This window comes from Manis javanica, chromosome 3 (assembly GCF_040802235.1).
Source record: "Manis javanica isolate MJ-LG chromosome 3, MJ_LKY, whole genome shotgun sequence".
NCBI classification, from domain to species: Eukaryota; Metazoa; Chordata; class Mammalia; order Pholidota; family Manidae; genus Manis; species Manis javanica.
The window spans coordinates 32,099,976-32,114,298 of NC_133158.1; the positions used below are offsets into that span (position 1 = coordinate 32,099,976).

The following is a 14,323-nucleotide window of genomic DNA, read 5'->3' on the forward strand; positions in this document are numbered from 1 at the left end:
CTGACTCTGACATTTTTATTGGAATTGCAAATGTCATTAAAATAGCACATAACATTTTTACAAGTATTAAAGAATGGATTTCTAAGGATTGAGAAATACCGATTTAAAGGCAACATACTAAACCACCCTCAAGTATCTAAAGAGCTATTTGGTGGAAAAATCCATTTCTAACCTCCATTATGCTAATTAACAAGCCATTATTTTCACCAGCAGAGATGCATTTCTAACATTTCTTCTGCTAATTTGGGCTGATATAAAACTACAAAAATAGCAGAGACATTTATAGTAGCTGTATCTGGCAGGGGGTGGGGGGAGGTGCTGATTAAATGCCAGGTGCCTACCCTGAGAGGCAAAATTTGATTGAAACAGCTGACCACTCCTACAGTGTCTAAAATAAGCATATTAATACTATCCCAACTTATGTTTCATGAAGATTTTTAAAGTAAAAGAGACTATTTGGTGGTGACATTTTCAATGCCATTGTTTACAAAAGGGAATTAACTAAAAGCACAAAACATATTTGTGTCTCCAACCTTCAGAAAGCAGTAAATTCAGTGCTGATTTTGAGGAACAAAAGGAAACACGAAGTCAGAGAAGAGGTCCTCCTGCCCTGGAGTCCCCTGCTACCCAGCAAAAGCTGACATTCAGTTATCCACTGAGGTTCTGGTGATCATGGCATGTGACTACATGTGAAGGCAGACAGGGAGAAAGCACCTTAGGTTTACGGAGTTTTTGACACCTCTATCACTTTATAATTAGGCATCCAACTTTATAAGCTTCATTTTCTCTGACACCTCCCACTCAGCCTACTCAAAGGTTCTTGTAACCATCAGATGAAAATATTTTGCAAACTATGAAGTATTATCAAGTGAAATACATTACTCCTTTTAATATGTACATTATTAGTAGTAATAACAACACTTCGAATGTCATTTTTGCTAATGTTAAGTTAGTTCCTTAGAGATGAGCCTTTCTCTCCAGCAATTACTTTATTACCAACAGATGTTTATTAAATGCCGGCCACTCACATCAAATGGTACATGTGTGGCATACGAGGCAGGATGGAGCAGGATCCTTGCCTTAGGCAGGCCTTGCATTTAAGAGAGACTCACAGAATTTTACATCATCCAGGGTTCCACATGCCTCTAAAGAGGGTTATCTCATCTCTAACTGAACACTTCGGCAATAAGGGATCCGTAACTTTGTGAAGCAGCCGGTGTCATTGGAGCCTCAGTTAACTGAGGCATTTGCTGGGAACGAAAGTTCAATATAAAGAGAAGTTTGTGGCAGTGCACATCTGAGCCATGGATGCACATGAGAAAGTAGACACATGGCAGTTGCTGAATATAGGCTACCACCCATCCATCTGGCTGACTGCAGTTACTTAATACTTAGGAAATGTTACTTAATGGTTGAGAAGCATTTTCCAAATGAAAACCCCTTTGCTGACTTGGTAGTGGAGGCAGTATATACAGAAGTTTTGTTTTATTTTGTTTTTGTTTTATTTTTCAATCAGTGGTCAAGTCTTCAATGCCCTCTGAGAAGGCATATATAACAGAGAAATCAAAGGGTGAGGCTTCAAATCTCAGCACTGCAACTACCAAGCTAAGTACCCTTAAACAAATTAAATTCTGTAAGCCTCTGTTTCTTCAGCTATAAAAAGGGACTAATTCCACCATCCACTTAATCGGTTTTCTGTGAAAACTAAATGAGGTAATACAGTAATCTTTAAACTGAGGTCCACAGACAAATGCTCAGGGGTCTGTGAGGAATTTTTACTTGTGCTATTATTTTGTTGTGAATCTGAAATATGATCTATATGAAATATTTAATCTTCATCTTGGTTCCTGAAAATGCTTCAGAGCCATAAAGATGGAAGTGGGTGTCTTGTTCATTAACAAGGAGATTTCTGGACCTCACCCAAGGCAGGGGCTGGTTGCCCAGAAAACCAACCATGTGATTAGATCAGTCCCCACCTCCCAAAGTGGGGGCAAGAGAGGTGCTAGAGGTCGAATCAGCCAATAGCCAATGACTTACTTAATCGTGACTATGAAATGAAGTCTTCACAAAAACTACGAGAACGGCATTTTGCCCCTTTTTCATTGTTTACTCTGTCTGGGGAATTTCTACCCTTGGGGAACCTGAATGCTTCCACGTGCCAGAGCCAGGATCCAAGCTGGGGGACCATGGAAGCTCTTTACTAGGGAGTCTGCCCTATGTATTTATCTCTTCATCTGTCTGTTAACTTGTATCCTTCACAGTAGCCTTCATTAAACTGGTAAACTTAATGTATTTCTCAGTTCTGCAAGCTGCTCTAGCAAAGTAATCAAATTAACTGAACCTAAGGAAGAGATGCTGGAACCTCCAATCTGTAGCCAGTTGGTCAGAAGCACAGGAAACAGCCTCGTGTTCAAGAATTGCTTGGCCGCGCATGGGGAACCCTCCCCCAAAAACACACACATTGGAATTGGGCCTGGGAACCCCTACACAGAATCTTAAAAAATCTGAAATAAGCATATTATGAATCAGATGCCTACTATACAACCAAGTATTGGTACATGATTTCAGCGACTGCATTTTTTCCTGGTCTAGTGAGAAAGGACAGAAACATATCTAAGACAAAATTGAGGCATTTGCAGTAAAAGAAAGCCAAGTTACATCACCACCATCCATACAATGAAATATTTCACAAGGGTTGTAAAGATAAAAGTAGTGGGGAAACTGTTGTCAAAAATCAAACCTAGCATGGTGGCAGTAGGCAGCTTACTAGTGGAACAGGACTTAGTGGTGGCAGACTGTCACCTAGTGTGTCATGGCTGACATTTATTGGCTATATTTAAATTATAAACTCACATTCTGGTTATAAAGTTGCAAAAGAACAATAAACATAAAGATTTTATGCCCAGTCTTGTGCTTACATGTAAGTAAGCATTTTAATACAAATAACCATATTGTGGTTATGCAAAATAATGTTCTCATTCATAGGAAATAATACTGAAGTATTCAGGCATAAAGAGGCATGATACCTCCCACTTCCAAGTGTCTCAGGAAAAACAATCTGCATATACATATATATGTGTATGTACACAGAGAAAGAGGGGCAGAGAAAGGAAATGGGACAAAATACAAACCATTAGTGAATCTGGTTAAACAATACATAATGGCTAAAGAATTACAACATCTCAAACTTGGAAGGCTCTAGCCTCTTCTTCTTAAAGATACAGATCTAGAATTCCCCAAGGAGTATTTTTAGACCAGTGACTCCCACTGGGGTAAGGGACCCAACATCAGAATCACCTGGGAAGGTGATTTCAGGATGCTTACAAATACCCTCTTCCTCCCCTCTCTGGGAATCCTGCTACAGCGAGCTACTGTCATAGACAGAAAAGCATGACATCCCTCTCGGACATTTCGTATATAAAAATTGTGACTTCCATGATTAAAGTCATCAAACTAGGCTACCAATGATCAGAGAAGTGACAGCCCGATCACTGTCTACTAGGCAGCCTCAACAGAACTGCAGCACCACAAGAAGCACACTTTATAGAACAAGAGGGGGCTAAGTAGGTTTAACCAAAGAGGGTGGCCATTCTCTTGAGCACTGACTCTAACACTCAAGCACACAGGCTCAGAATGGAGAGGCAGTGCCTCTAATGGAGGAGGCACACCTGCTTACAGCTGCAAGTCCTCCAGCGTTCCTCATAGACAGCAGGGTGCTGATGGCCTTCCTGTACATTCACCGAACAGCCCTGCATGGCTGAAGGCTCCCGCTCACTACCTTCATGACCCGTGTGTTAGGCAAACCTTCCCAATACATAAATGGAGGAGCCGAAAGTAAGTTTGTCCACTGAGGGAGATTCAAACCAAATCACATTTTTTCAACTGTGGCTCCAAATTCATTGATGGATCCTAAAACCATTTTAATGAGTCATGACCTAACTTTTATTTAAAGAAATGTAGAGAATAAAACAGGTAAATTGCTGTGCAGTCAGGGTAAATACAGTTTCATGAAGCCTCTGTATCAGTTCTGTCAATATACGAGCACAAGAGTCACCATCTAAATGCTTTCTGACTCTGTGCGGTAGTCAAAAAATACTTGAAAGCCACCATATCAGATACTGAAAGGCAAGAGAGTAGGAAGAAAGAAGAAGAAAGATATAAATCAGGAGCAGCTGATCTGCCCAAAGGAAAGGGCAGGCTAAAACACCACAACATGCACACGCAGCATCCAGTTTACTGTACAGGTGCAGAGGTGGCAGAAAATGATCACGATCTTGGTGAAAAGAAATCAATCAGAGAAATTGGTAATAATATGTCTAATTAATCAGATAGGTTTTTTTCCTTTTTGAGGTAAAAGACAGCATGATCTAATGTACACGAAAATATTCCACACATCTGGGGCATCAGTCCCCATAATAATAAAAAAATTAAAGTACTCCTAGGAATGCTTTCCCGGAAGGTTTATAGGAATGTATTCTTCAACAATTAGCCAAGGTTCAGTGACCTTCACCAAACAAGTTGTGAATTTTTGTAGGAGCAGAAACAACAGGAAATCCCGAAAAAGCTGCCTCCTGCTGCTCGGTTCTCTCTACATCTCTCACAGCATCTCTTACCCTGCTTTTTCTGACCATATGCATATTCAACTAGACCAGATCAAAAGTACCTGCCCCTCCACTGAAATCCTCAAAGTTACACATTTCTTAACATTATTTTAATCTAAGTGAGGAAATCAGCAGGGACAGGAAGATCTTATAATAAGAAAATACAAGAAGAAAATTACCCAAACTGAAACCTTTTGTAAATGTCACAATAAAAATAAATATGTTAGGGATGCACAAAGGTGTTGTTTTAAACATCAGAATATAAATGTCCTGTCCTCAAATTTTGTTCCATCTTGACTACTAAAAAAACAGACTGCAAAAAGGCTGGGGTCTTCCCAGCTCCAGCATTAATCATCACTCAAAGGAGATTCCTCAAGCACATGGAAAATTGGCAATCACACATTGTATTTTCATTAAGTACCTTCCCGGATTACCCTAGACACTGATTAAATCAATGTCTCATGAGCAGTGGGATGATTATTTTAAGTAAATGTATTCCTTTTAGGCCATCCAGATAAGTGACTATTGTGTTCCTACAAAACCACCATTTCATTACTAACTTGAGCTCTACAGTGTACTATTGAGATATTTCTTTTATTCTCTGCTAAAAGACATAATATATAATACCTTAAGGCTATCAGGTATTATATACAAGTCCTAAAAGGTACTGTTCTATTCAAAATGCTGTAACAATAACATCTTCAAAAATGCCTAAGTTTTTGGTTCTCCATGAGCAAAAGAAAAGAGAATGATTTAGGTTACCTACATGAATTGGGAAAATGACCTCAAGTAGTGGAACATTTTTCTGTTTGTAAGAAGACACCCAAATCAGATTACATACACGAGACTTTATTAAATTAGTGTTAAGGAGCATGCTAAGTGTAAGAGCAATTTGCAATGTAAGCTAAAACAGGATTAATCTAGGGCAGAAAAAGCTGACTTGGGCTGAACAAGCCCAAATAGATCTTAAGAAACCTACTGAGAAGGCTGAACTGAATACTCAACTTTGCCTGTAAACTGCATGGATTTTTCCCACACATTACTAGGTTACTGAAAATACAATAATGCATGGTTTTAGAGCTCTGCACTCTTGTGGGTAGTGCACCACATTAACATGTTTCTCAAAAATGCTGCCTACATGTTAACAATGATTACATACATCTTTGGACTTTTCTCCTCTCCTTCAAATGTAAGAAATGATCCTGAGAAGTTGAAACCATTATAGAGAGATCCCAGGATTATGCCAGTTCCTAAACCAACTGGAATCACCTGAGTCCAAAGAAGAATATCCCACAATGAAGTCTACACTGTGATCATTCTGGCCTTACATATATATATATATATATATATATATATATATATATATATATATATACACACACACATGCTTACTCGAAATTCACTAATGGCTGTGTTCAACACAGGAGGAAAGCAGATGTCCTCTCTCCCTAGCAGTATCCTTCTGTTCCTATGGGAACAGTTTTGCACACTGTTCAGTTCCAAGGAGACCTGCATCCATGTCACCAAGTATACCCACTCTCCCCTTATATACATTTTACAGCTGCAAGCGTTTATACACAAGTAAGTTCATAAGCTCCAGGAAGGCAAGGACTGCCCCTTGCTATCCATGCCCCTTATATATGAGTTCAATCATTGCTCACTGAATTGGTAACTCTGCCAGCCACCCAGATCCTGGAGCTGGGCTATAAGAGAGAACCTGAGAAGGCAGCAGAAAAAGAGAAAAAAATAACTTACTCTCCACTCAGGACACAAACGGCTGCCCTGAGGTCATTACACCAGTTTTTCATTTGTATAAACACTATTTTGTTTTACTGATCCGGACCTAAACGTGGGCATTATAACACAGAGAAATTCAAAATCCTGTCTTACATTATGAAAACTTCTAAATCAGCTGTATACTGGCAGTTAAGGGAGTTTGTAACTAGATACTCAAGTCAGTAACATTTATTGCAACCTTAGAGGCAGAAGGGAGTTTTTTTGTTATGTAGATAAAAGCCTACAACCTGAGCTGCCTCTCCCTAGCTCACTGTCCTGGGAATGACACTTCACATCCCTGAGTTTCAATTTCCCTAGGAAGAGATAATTATACCTCATGCCACTGGGTTGTGAAAGCAAAATAAATGTAAATTATTTAAGAGGTTGGGAAAAAAAAAAAACCAACCCTTAATGGTTATCTCATCCAATCACCCATCCAAAGATAACTTTGTGTGAGTGGTGGTCCAGGGGGAAGGCGCAAAAGCACAGGCACATTGATAACACAGAAGAACAGAGTAAGTCCTATCCGAAGCCAACCAGATGCCCAAAGAATAGGGCAGGACAGTCCTCACCAGAGTTGTGGAAGTAAGCACTATATATACAATAGTCCTTTTAATCCTCATGAATACTTTGTAAGTAGTGTTATTTCATACTACGAATGAGGCAACTGAGGATTACAAGCATAAAAGTCTAAACAACTAGAAAAAAGGCAGATATGACGCTTTAAAGACCATTCACTTTCCAGCCTGCCAATTCATTAAGAACTAAATTGGGAAGTAGCTTCTCTTCAAGAACTTACAATGTCTAACAGCTCAACCTTACATATTTTTTTGTTATTAGCATTTTAGTGCTTAGAAAAAGAACACTTAATTTTGTTCCCACATAAAACAGTCATTCTTGCAAATATTGTTCAGCAAGCAATTTCAACTTTGAACAAAAGTTACATTTAATAACAAATATACCTTAGGACGAGCAGGAAAAACACTTTAACACATGGCAGAATAACCTTTTGATGTCATGTTCCCTCTCCTTTTGCCTCTGCCCAACTGCATTAAGGGCATTTTCTATCCCAATTATTTCTCTTTCTCACTTACGCTAATGGACTTTTCACAACTGTTTTCCGTTATGGTGTGTACTTCACATTTCCAATGACAGGAACGATCTTGGATTATTTTTTCTATGTCTAGTTGTCTGTTGGTCAATTAGTCTATCAACCAAAGCACAGGTATCTAAACATTTATTCTAGAAACACTTAAGGACTTAACTCTATTCAGGATCCCACTAGAGTTAAGCAGCCAAGGAAAGAACTTCCTGGCAGCCAAAGAAAACACTTAAAAGACTGACATGTTTTGGCCTGTGAAAAGAAAAATGAGGATACCAAGCTGTTATCTCTAAGGAAAAAAAACAAAATTAACAGCATAAGCCATAAAACCATGTGGAGAAACACATGATTTTATTACAGTGCAGGAGACAAGGGGGCCTCAGTAAAAAACACGCAAACAGATCCCTGACTTACGTTTTTCATCGTCAGCGTGTACCAGAGATGCTGCCCTGGACAAAACATCTAACGGTGTCTCCATTCCTGACGGGTGCCTAAAAGGATAAAAAAAAGAGAGAGAGAGAGAGAAAAAGAATTTAAACAGAATTCAAAAGATGCTTAGAATTCTGCTAGTTAGCTGTTAGAATAATCCCCCTACCCAGTACAAATCACAATTCTGACGAAACTCTTCCCATCCTGTGAGGAAATTCAATGGACTTGGCTCAGAACAGAGACAGAAAAGGGTTAAATTCCATTCGGTCTACAGGCTAACCCTTGCTGATTCCAGGAAACAGCTCATGTCAGAACTAAAGGAAGGAATACTGTGAATATTCATGCCCACGTTATTTGTGCATACAAATGTTTATGTGCGTGCATAATAACAGGCCTGTACAGACATACCCAGTAAAAAATAGTTTACAGAACAAAGGCTACTCTATGACCACCGCATTACTACCAGTCTCAGATTTTTGTGGTGGTGGTGGTGGTTAGTTGATTAGTTTTAGCAAAATTGCTAAAGATTGAACCATTCTGTTCTTTTGCCTTCAGGACCCTGTGAGCTTAATACATACACTGTACCCATGAAAAGTGTGTGAATGCAATTGGTAGGTTAAATGGTATTTTAAGCCCAATAGGAAATTCTGTTTTTAAAAGGTCAAGTTTTATAGTATACTTACTATCATTACCATCTATCACCATCTAGTGCCAGTTTTTTAATAAACCTGGATTTTGCCTTGAATTTTTTACTTAAATTACAGAATACCTATAAAAGCAAAAACTGCCTAAGATGTAAAGATGGTAGAAAGTCTTAGAAAATCAGGCTGCTTTTTTGCAGTTGACTTTTCCTGAATTATTTAAACACACACATGGGTGCATACATGCATGCAGACACAAAATTATTGGGAAAATACACACCCTATTAGTTCAACAACTGAGAAAAATACCTTACCAACTGCACTGCTTCAAAGACACTCAGCATTTCCTCAGCGTTCTACAGCATTTACTGAGCACCTATGAATGTGCCAGTTACAAGACATGGCAGACCAGCTTTTCTTTATAATAGCCACATTTCAGGCCTCCAGGGAAACATCAATTCTGGAATCATGCAATATGATTTCATTCAATAAACATTAGCTACTAGGTGCTAAGGCAGGAAAAATAAAGCCCAGGAGCTGCCTTCGAAAAGCTTTCAATCCAAATGACAGATGTGGCCACAAGAAATCTAGTTAAGGCAGTGTTTTTCCAAAGTGTTTTGCCCTAGGTTGTTTGTATTTTGTAAGAAAGAAAATTGTTTTCTATGGTACATAACTTTGGGGAAACACCAGGTTAACTGGATTAAGTAGCTTATTTTCATTCCTGTGCTATGGCTCTGCTGCTGTGGCTTCCTTCTGCTGGGAGCAAAGGCAGTGGGAAGTAGCTCTATATATTCTAAATATCGCCAATGTCCCCTGACATCCTTTAACATTAAACATTTCTTAGGGCACACTTACAGAAATCGTGGGCTAAGGTAAAATGTGTGAAGTGCCAAAACAGTGCTATCAACAAAGTCCTCCACAGAAAAACAGATGAATCTGAAAGGCTTTGTGCAGAAACAAGAACGTGAGCTGAGTCTCTGAAGACTGCATGTAAAAGTTCTTCCAGAGGGGAAGAATGAAAGCAGAATGTATTCAAGAACAAGTTGCCCAAATCACTGGAAGGTAAGAGTAAAATGGGGACAGGAAGTAAGAGATGAGGATGAAAATTTCAACTGGGGCCCCACTGTGGAAGGACGGAGCATTCTGACGAGATCTGAGCTTGATTTCATATGTATTAAGCAACCACCAAAATCTGAGCAGAGAAATGGTTGGTCATCTTTGTGTCCTAGGAAAATGATTCGGGTAAACACCACATAGTCCACTCTAGAGAATGGGAAACCAAAGGTAGGGCGGGCAATACAACCCCGCAGAAGGTAATGAGGGGCAGTGGGTGTAAGAGAAAACTACAGACACAGAACTAACTCACAGAGCTTGGAAGGTCCCAAGATGTGTGAGGAAAGACGAAGACCATATGATCTCTCCTATACGTGGAATGTAAAGACAAAAACAAGACCCCAAGGTCATAGACACCGAGAACAGATGGGTGGTCTGGGGTTTGGGGGTGAGGGAGAGAAACTCCTGAAGAGGGTCAAAGGGTAAAAAGAACAAACAGGTAAATACAGTACATTGCTGAGAAACATCAGAACAGAAAGATGCGAGAGTCAGAGAAAAATAACCCTCTGATTTGGAGAGCAGTGATGTCACAAGCCAGAGTGAATTTTCTTTTTCAACAGCAAGGGAGGGTCATATCAGAGGCAGAAAAGAGAAAAATCAATGACATTCACATTCCTAATCTCCTTTGTAAGAGAACAGATCCTCTCCTCAGAGGAAGGATTTCTGAACTTGTACAAAGGTGAAGAAAACAGCGAAAGGTTTGAACAGACTGACAGGAACTCCCAAGGACCCAACTAAATTCTCTTCATCTAAACCAGTGTCCTCTTCAGGCAAGATCTGGGCTTGAAGTCCTTAATTGGGATTAAGTAAATGCTTATAGGCACTGTACTCCATACTGCAGTATTCAGAGTCACGATTCCATAAATGAATTTGCATGTGGCTTGGAGGACGTGTCTGGAAAGACGCTGCCCTCTCAGTCACTTGGTCCTCCAGGACTCCTCTCACAGCTCCAGAATTCGAAACCAAAATAGGTAATTTTAACATAAGCCTTAAATTATGCAAATTAGGCACAGAATAAAGTGTTATGCACAGAAGTGAGATCTCAAAGCACCAATACATCAAATGGCACAAAGAAGCGTACCCAGAATTCTAGGGTCAGGAAAGATGAGGGTTTAAGTTTTATTCACAAATCTAAACCCCCAAGCAACTTACAAAGTAGGTAGATAAGAGACTAGGGGTTTACGGTTCACCGAGGAGGCACCTGCCATCTGCTGCAACTTTATTAATTCAACCACCCAAGCTTTATTACACAATTATTCTGAGTTTGGCGCAGTACTGCAGAGAGGTGAAAGAAACAGAAGATCCCTGCCTTCCTATGACCTTAACCATGATCCTAAAGTATATGAAATAGGATGATACCAATTTAAAAGGCCCTAATGAAAGACAAAATATGATGTAAAACGAAAATGACTATTGTGTGATAGAAGAGAGACCAGTGTCAGCTGGGGTGTTTCCTTGTGAACATCTATTCTTCCTCTAGTGTGTGTGCATGCACGTGTGTGCTTTGAAAAGCCACTTCAAAGGTTTCCTTACCCAGTTTCTCTCCCTCCCCTGGCTGTCAGGTTCCTCTCTGACCTCTTACTCATCTGGATCACACTGTCTGAATCCTACCTGGATGCAAGGACCCTGTCTTATGCTTATAGGTACAGTCATGTTGGATCGACAGCCTGAGGACAGGCACCGAGGCAGGAATGAGAACCCAAGAGAGACTGAAACCAGCCTGGTAGGTCTGAAAATCCTTGTTAAGACGGAGAAGCTAAGTTTGGGCATGACAGGAAAGAGCCAGAGGCTGGCCAGACAGGTTTACATTTAATATAGCAGGCAGCCACCATTAGTTCTGGAGCAGGCTGGCACTGTGATGTTAATGGTATTTTAGTTTTCAGGTTCTGGGAAGATGGCCTGACTTGAGAGGTGAAGTGAGGAGTCACTGGAGGCACATCAGTTAGGAGACTTCGATAGGAACCAGGTGTGAGATAAGGACAATGTGGGGCTGCTACAATAATACAGGTGAGAGATGAGGACCAGGACCCAGGCATTATCTAGCCACAAAATATCTAAGCAAATAAAGGTGGAAGATAACAGTAATAAAAAAAATTTTTTTTAAGGCTTAGGAATTTTACATCTTATACAATATCTGCAGTCCAATAAACCCAATAAAATTATTAGTAAAATGGCGGGAAAATGATGCCTACAGTTTGTGATGGAAGGTCACATTACATTAAAAGACAAATCAGCACTCTGGTTATTTAAGAAGGTGATCTTTGGACACCAACCTGAGTTTGCATCGGGCTTAGCCACTTCCTACGTGTGTGTCACTGGGAAGAGACTTGCCCCCTGTGTGTGTGTGTTTCCTCATCTGTAATGTAGGGATACTGATATTACCTACTCCTAGGGTGTTACAAGAGGTGAAGGGGCTTTATATGTATTAAAATAATTATTTGTAATGGATTAAAGACCAAAAAGATAAGACCAGAACCATAAAACTCCTAGAAGAAAACACAGGTAGTAAACTCTTATATTAGCATTGGCAATTTTTTTCTGGATACATCTCCCCAGGTAAGGGAAACAAAGCAAAAATGAACAAGTGCAACTACAGCAAACTAAAAAGCTTCTGCACAGCAAAGGACACCACAAACAAATCAAAAAGGCAACCTACTGTAGGAAGAATATATTTGCAAATGATATATCTGATAAGGGGCTCATATCCAAAATAAATGAAGAACTCATACAACTCAACACCAAAAAAAAAAAATCCAAAAAACAAATAATCCAATTAAAAAATGGGCAGAGGACCTAGATATTTTCCCAAAGAAGACATATAGATGGTCAACAGAAACATAAGATGCTCCACATCACTTATCAAGGAAATGCAAATCAAAACCACAATAAGATTATCATTTCACATCTGTAAGAATGGCTAACCTCAACAAGACAAGAAATAACAAGTATTGGTGAGGATATGGAGAAATGGGAACTCTTCTACCCTGTTGGTGGGATTGCACATTGGTGCAGCCACTATGGAAAACAGTACATAGGTTTCTCAAAAAGCTAAGAATAGAAATGTATATGACTTAACAGTTCCACTTCTGAGAATTTACTCAAAGAAAACAAAATCATTAACTCAAGAAGATATATGCACATCTATGCTTATTTAAGCATTATTTATAATAGCCAAGATATAGGAGTAATCAAAGTGTCCAGCAATAGATGACTGGATAAAGATATGGTACATGTACACCTTGGAATATTATTCAGCCATAAAAAATACAGAAACCTGCCATTTTCAACAATGTGGATGGACCTAGAGGGTATTATGCTAAGTGAAATAAGTCAGAGAAAAACAAATACCATATGATTTCACTTATATGTGTGGAATCTAAAAAACATAAGAAACAAAACTGATTAATCAACTCATTAACATAGACAACAGATGGTTAGGATGGGAGGGATGAGGGGGATGAGGGCATGAAAAAGGTGAAAGATAAAGAGGTACCAACTTCAAATTAGTCACAGAGACTGAAGTACAGCACAGGGAACATAAGTCCTAATACTATAATATCTTTATTTGGTGACAGATGGTCACTACCTTTCTCACCCTGAGCACTTACTAATGTATGTAATTGTTGAATCAGTAAGTTGTTCATCTGACATCAATATAATATTGTATATTAGCTATATTTCAACAAAAAATAATCATTAGTCACAATATGTGCAAACATATTAACTAAATTGCAAATTAACAGCATTGGAAATGTATTGGAAAAAGGTACTGTCCACTACTTTAGATAGAATAATCTGGTGAGATTTCTCTAAGATGAATTGGAAGCTAAAACCTGAGGATGAGAGGAATTAGATTTTTGAAAGGATGGGGTTGGGGGAGAGGACAGAGTTTGCAAAAAACCTAAGACAGACCGAAAGCTGGACAGGTGGGTGTGGAGGACCCCTGTAGCCACAGTGCAGGGAATGAGGGGGACAGACATGAGGGGAGGCAAGGAAGTAGGAAAGGGTCAGATCATGCATACCCTGTAGGGCGTGATAAAAGCTTCTTATTCTAAAGTCAGTGGAAAGCCCTTGAATGGTCTAAAGGGTTTTAAACAAGGGAGAGACATGCCTGGCTTATTTTATATCCTTCATGAACCATAAACCATCTCACTACCTTTTGAAAAAATTATGCAGCATCCAGAAAATAAATCTAAGTATATCCCAATGTGTTCTCATTTCTGTGATAGTTTTTACATTATAATATTGTGATAACCAAAAATAAAATCACTTAAAATGAGGACACCTAGAACATAATAGCATCATTGAAGTGATAGGAATGTGCTCTGGAAAAAGACTTAAAGTGCACCTGTCAGAGTGTTTTCTATTGTATTGCACCTCATTTCAGGTCTACCCATTCACCTCTTTTTGTAGTTGTCAAATATGAACGTGACTCATCATGGACAGAGGACACACTTTGTATTGCTTTGTTTTTAAGCAATGATATTTTCTCTTGCTAGCCCATATTCCTCCCTCACACCTACTGATCCCCAATAAGAATGCCTTCCAAACAGCTTAAGGTTGAGAATCAGGGAACAATAGGTATCAATTCTGAAGCTACTAAACTTTTGGGACATTCAGTGCTCATGACAAGCTCAGCAATAAATCTGAACACCCTAATT

General features: G+C 39.2%; 1 protein-coding gene across 3 annotated transcripts in view; it reads right to left on the bottom strand.

Annotated features, from left to right (window-relative positions):
- Window positions 1-14,323, bottom strand: part of VGLL4 (vestigial like family member 4) — a 138,099-nt gene that overhangs the window by 115,536 nt on the left and 8,240 nt on the right. For all 3 annotated transcript variants that reach the window (XM_017661646.3, XM_017661653.3, XM_037000412.2), the window contains exon 2: window positions 7,894-7,970. In XM_017661646.3, coding sequence (XP_017517135.2) covers window positions 7,894-7,957 — 64 coding nt within the window. In that variant the 5' untranslated portion in view covers window positions 7,958-7,970. The remainder of the gene's footprint in view (window positions 1-7,893; window positions 7,971-14,323) is intronic.